General features: G+C 32.5%; 1 protein-coding gene and 1 non-coding gene across 2 annotated transcripts; one reads left to right on the top strand and one right to left on the bottom strand.

Annotated features, from left to right (window-relative positions):
• Nucleotides 1-1,120: 1,120 nt before the first annotated feature.
• On the bottom strand, nt 1,121-3,504 carry LOC105160100 (Pentatricopeptide repeat (PPR) superfamily protein). The gene has a single exon (XM_011077366.3). It carries the CDS (start codon nt 3,480-3,482, stop codon nt 1,491-1,493), a length of 1,992 nt encoding a protein of 663 aa, XP_011075668.1. The 5' UTR covers nt 3,483-3,504; the 3' UTR covers nt 1,121-1,490.
• Nucleotides 3,505-3,561: 57 nt separating this feature from the next.
• Nucleotides 3,562-3,635, top strand: TRNAN-GUU (transfer RNA asparagine (anticodon GUU)). The gene has a single exon. It is a non-coding gene; the product is annotated as a tRNA-Asn (tRNA).
• The last annotated feature ends 2,356 nt before the right edge of the window (nt 3,636-5,991 follow it).

The raw sequence follows: 5,991 nt of genomic DNA, 5'->3' as shown, positions 1-5,991 counted from the left end.
GTTAATTATATTTAGACCTTCTCTAAAACTGTAGTGTTTATATCTGACCCTTTTTCCTTGTGATTTAAATGAAAAATATTGGCGTTGGCAAAAATATCACAAATTTTTAATTTTACCCATCATTTAACATTGTCATGTAATAATTTTGTATTCATAAGAAAAAAAGTGTAATAATGTTAACCTCACTCCATATATAAATTTTATATAATCCCTTTATAAATACAAACATATACATAAAAATATTAAATAAGGGACAAAAATTAAAAATTTATATAATTCTTTTTTGCTAGTCTTAATCCAAACTTTAAGGGAATGAAGTAAGATGTAAACGGAAAATTCTTACACAGGGCATAAATATAATTCAAAATTTGTTTAAAAGCGTAATTTTACATTTTTAAAAAAGTCTACGTATAATTAACCCCATATATATATATATATATATATGCCCCCAACTCTAATCATTCTTATCTTTTAAGCCAACCAACTAGGACTTGGGAGCAGCATGGGCATCGGCTTGCAGTTTTCCAGAAAAAGGTCATAAAGATTGACTTCAACCAAAGCTGCAAATCATAACACATGCAATTGTCCTATCCAGTTTGGACCACCTATCCAAATAAATCAAGTGGATTCCAATTTATTATAATTTTTAAATTTATTTGGGTATATATTACAGTTTCAATAAATTTATATTTGAAATGCAGTTGTGAATAAAATTTCATCGAGTCGAACTCAAGTAGTTTGAATTTTCTACACATAATCTGTCGTTCTTTTTACTAGTTTGAACTTTCTACACATAATCTATCGTTCTTTTTACTAATAGAGTCGTCGAGCCCGAGTAAAACTTCCAATCTAGTGGGAAAAAATGTACTTAAAACTCGATTTTTCATATTCAATGAATGGAGTTCAAACGAGCTTTGAGCGATCATTTTTGAGTGGAAGTGTAGCTTAGCTGCCCATATCTTCAGTAGGTTCACATTATGGCAACATCAAGTACAGGTGTTTACTGGTCTGGAAACAGACAAGAGATGAAGCTTTAGTATCAATGTTTCCGTGTACGAAAGTGACTTTCATACATCAGAAACTTGACTCCTCCTAATAGCAACAAAATTGCAACAGTAAATCGAGAAAGGGAAAGCTACTCATTGTTCATCGAATTCGAATGTAGTTTTTCAGTACCAGATATCTCGTGAGATTTGCACTACAGTAAGAGCAAGAAAACGACCTCGATGAAAGGGTTGTTAAAATCCTAGCTTGTTTCGTCGGACGTGCTGGTTAGTATATGGACTTGAATCTACAGTAATTCTCTGAACGAACATTTACCGTAGTTCTTGAAGGCTTAGCTTTGTTACTGTTACCTGCTTTCAGTGGTAAATATCACTGATCCAATGTGAAAATTTGTTTGAAGAGAGCCCTGAATTCATCTGGCTGTCGAGCGATGAACTAATGTGTAATTGAATAAATAAAATCAGCAAAGGTAGATGTAACAATCATCAAGAACTCAAACCAGCCCAGTTCTTGAAGGCAATCAATGCTTCCATTTTTCTGAAGTTTCTCTTTCTCAAAGTTGACACTTTCAGCTTCTTATGCTTCTCCATGAATGCTTGCTTGTACCTCCACTTATCGACAAATATTTTCATTTCCTGAGATTTCTCCACAACTTGCATAACAGCGTCAAAGAAACCACCCTTGACCAAAGCATATAGAAAAGCGTCGACCAAGCTATGGTCTAATTTGAACCTTTTGTCGCCTTCGGCAGAGATCTTCCTCTTCACCTCATTCCACAGCATTAAGACACTAAAGTATTTTTCTACCACCACATAGCCATTAATGAGTGATAGATATGTCTGCTCGTTTGGTTCAAACTGAAGGAAAATCATCCTCCTGAGAGTCCTCCTTGCATCCTCCAACCTCCCAGCCTTACAGAAAGCGTGAATGATTGAATTCCAATCATGAGTCCCAACTTCAATCCTAGGATCCTCAACAACCTCATCCAAAAAGGCGGCCATCAGCTCAGGCCGATGATGCTCTGTTAGACCCGTCATAATCGTCAAGTAACTTCCTTTCAACTCTTGAATTCTTGCTTCTCTCATGTCACGGAACAGAGAAAATGCTGACTGAAAATCTTGGCAAGACATAGATGATTCTATTAGAGCATCATAGCTACCAACATCCAACCGAAGTCCCAAACTACAAATTTCTGTAACCAATTGTGCAGCTTCAGCTGTTCTTTGCTCTTTGCAATAAGCCTTCAGAATTGGCACATAAACACCTAGTCCAACACAAGCCCCTTGAGCATTCATCTCATCAAGGATTATGTGCGCCTTGTCTAGTAAACCAAGACTAATACAAGCAGTGATAACACCATAACCAAAAGATCTCTCTACCACAACGGATGTAGGTTCAAGCTTCTGAGACTCAATGATCAAATTCGCTAAACTCTTATAATTCTCATTGTGTACGAATCCTTTTACCACTTCATTGCAAGTTTCCTGACTACAACCTCGTCCTTCCGCTTCTTCCAAAACACGTAAAATAGTAGCAGAAACCGATTGAAAATTACCGGACTTCACATATCCACAAATCAAATTATGAATAAACTTCTGCTTATCAGAAACACCAAGCCTACCTATCAAACCCTCTAACTCAATCACCTTCTCATTTAGCCCCTTAACTGCATACAAATACGCAAGCAATCCGAAACTATTTTCATCAGGCCTAACGCCCAAAACCGACATAGTTTCAACCACTTTCTCAGCATCAACAACTGATTCAACCTCACGACAGTAATGCTCCAAGGCAGCATTACAAGCAGCCAAATCAGGCTTCATATAGTCCACCTTCTCATCAAAAGCAATCCTACAACACTCATGGAAAACACCCAAAAAAGCAGCAAAGCTCCCATTTTTCCTACATATGTCAACAAGAACACCGCCCCACATACCAAAAGGCATGAAAAACCTATTCTTGAACATGCTTTTCACCAATGCAAAAGCAGGGGCGGCAGTGTCTGCAATCCTCATGGAATCCAAAAGGGTCTTCACGCTTTGATATTCTAACAAAGACGGATTCTTTTCCAACACGAAAACAACTGATGCAAATGCTCTCTTGAGATTGTGAGTGTCAGGAAGCGACGACAAGTGAGTAATTAAAGAGTTGGTGAGGGGCTTACTGGGGAGAGATGAGCAGCTGGTGAGCGTCTTGAACGACTTCCACGCCTCATCGGTGCTGTTCGTGCAAAGGGACTCCTCAAGGGTGGCTTCAAGATTGGATTTTTGGGCTTCGGAAAAGGAATTCGAAGTGGGCTTTTGATGGGGATTCGGTGTAATTGCTTCTTGTGGCTGAGTGGTTCTTTTGAGTGAAAAAATTGAAGGTTGCAGGAACGAGTAAAGGGTCGGAATTTCTGGTTCTGATGAAAAAGATCGTCTTGAAAGCAAGAACAGAGCTCTCTTCTGCATTTCTCTTCCCCACTCTCCTCTCGCCATCGACGCCGGAGCGGCGAGTAGTTATAGCTTATGATCTCGTAACCGATATATATGAAAATAAAAGAACCCTACAACCAAAGCTGGAATAGCTCAGTTGGTTAGAGCGTGTGGCTGTTAACCACAAGGTCGGAGGTTCAAGCCCTCCTTCTAGCGATAACTAATTTTCCTTTATAATTGTTTTTCCTATTTAACATAGTATTTTTTTCCTTATTGTTTTTATTTTTTTCCCCTTTAAATTAATTGATTGTTTTATTATTAAACTTCTTCTATTTTATAATAAGATGAATTTTATTTTAATGTAATTATTTTAATTTGTATTGATTTTTGTGCACTTTAAGGGGTTTTGGACATTCGATTATATGGTTGTTTTAATAGTTTCTAATTTTGTACTATAAATAAATTGTAAAAAAGAGTTAAACAATAATAAAAATTGAAAGAAACCAAAATGTAAAAGTTGAAAGAAAAAACTAATTATCATTTATAATTCTACCAATAAATTATAAAAATTTGCAGTACGGGTGTCTGTTTAATAAAATCAAATAAAAAATTCAATATGTCAAAATAATGTAACGAATACTCAACTAGAAAATCGAACGAATTTCGGTTCCATGTGTTTTTAACCCAATTAACCGAATTTAAAAAAAATCCTAAATCTAATTAAAATAATTATTATGATTACTTGATTGTTAAATTAATTAAATTTAGATATTTTATAAATAAATCTGATATTCAATATACATATAATTTTTAATTTATTATACTTTTATATAAAACTAGTAAAATGCACACTCATAGCGTGTGAAGCATAAATATTTTCTGAGAAATATATATTAAATTCATTTAGAATCTCATAGAAAAATTCAATAAATTATTTAATATTTTATTTTTACAATAATAGATTGCAAAAAATAACAAATAATAGTAAATAAATTATGCAAATTTTTAAATATTTTTAATTATTCATAATATTTACACACTAAAAATATTTGTGCTTCTAATTTTTTCATCAATACATTATTTTGTTCCGCGCCATTCTTAAACCATATTATGTGTATTGGTCCTTTGCATAGGCACAATACTATACACATAAAAATGCTTGATTGACATTTGCATTTGCTTTAGGATAATTACATTCCCCTTCTCTAAAATTTAGTGTAATTACATTTCGATCTCCTATATTTGAAAAATTATTTAGTATTCTTGAAATTTGCTTCCGTCTAACAAATAAGTCCCTCCATTAATCAAAATTCACCGAAATTTATGATATTAACAAAAAAAAAAAATTATATTTAGCCTCAATTGACTTATTATTAACTTATTGCATGTCAAATAAATATTTTTTTGATCAAATTATCCTCATACATGTTCATGGTTTAATACATGTGATGAGGTATGTCTTTACCATTATAAGGGTAGTTTACTCCGAGAAAAATTATTTGACCTGCAATAAGTCAGTAATAAGTTATTTGAGGGTAAATATTAATTTTCGTTCAGTTTTCTTATTAATATTAACAAATTCAGTGAATTTTGACTAACGAAGAGACTTATTTGTTACATGAAAGCAAACCTCAAGTTTACGTATAATTACATCAAACATTAGGAGAGGAGAGTGTAATTATCCCTTCCCTTTATAATTATTCATCTCGATGTGAACTATTAATTTTATATAGTAGTTATCTTTTTATTTTTATTTAATATTTTATATAGTAGTGAATTTTATTTAATCTTTTTATCTGATAAATATTTAGATCTTCATTTGCAATTTAAAACGAAGAAGCCATCTTTATATTTGATTAAAAAAATCGAAAATTAGATGCACATAAAAAATTTTATTTTTTGTATTTTGGAATATGATAATTATATATATATATATATATATTTATGTATGAGCCGGACTTCTGTAGGTTATATGATAAAATATTTAGAGAAGATGAATGGCATTTATTTCTATTACATCTTTTAAATGGATAATATCAATTCATTTTTTAGAAGAAAAAATCAATGTTTTATCTTTTAATTGCAACGATATGTAAAATAATATTGTTATTGATGTGGTTTTGGTTAACGGATGATATGGAAATTTTACCCTCGAAATAATAATCATAAGGTGAAATTAGTTCTCAGATAGAGAATTTTTAAAGGGAAGGTGTATTGAATGGTCAAATTAATGAACAGTAAATTTGGTATAAAAAATAATATTTTGAATATTTATAGTGATGCTGAAAATTGTGTAGTGTGGTAGAATGTACGTACTTAGTGCGTGGCTTATATATATAAAAATTACTTCTTTACTCTTATAAATTAATATTTATTACTCACATACACATTATATTGCCCCCACTCTTGTAAATATTATGTTCGAGAGTAAGCAATCTGCCAAGAAAAAGTCAGTTAAGATTGATCATATGATCGCTAAAAAATATGGCCATCCACTTTGATATCCACCAACTCAGCAACAATTGTCAATTGAGATTGTGTGCAACCGTTCCCCAATAGTTGGTTGGCAGTA

Source organism: Sesamum indicum, linkage group LG4, assembly GCF_026168435.1.
Source record: "Sesamum indicum cultivar Baizhima isolate 11 linkage group LG4, ASM2616843v1, whole genome shotgun sequence".
In the NCBI taxonomy this organism is placed as follows: domain Eukaryota; kingdom Viridiplantae; phylum Streptophyta; class Magnoliopsida; order Lamiales; family Pedaliaceae; genus Sesamum; species Sesamum indicum.
Note: the sequence above shows the minus strand (reverse complement) of the source record. Positions and strands in the feature narration are given on the sequence as shown.

Excerpts from the sequence above, each read along its gene's own strand:
- LOC105160100 (XM_011077366.3), bottom strand. The coding sequence starts at position 3,482 with ATGGCGAGAGGAGAGTGGGGAAGAGAAATGCAGAAGAGAGCTCTGTTC.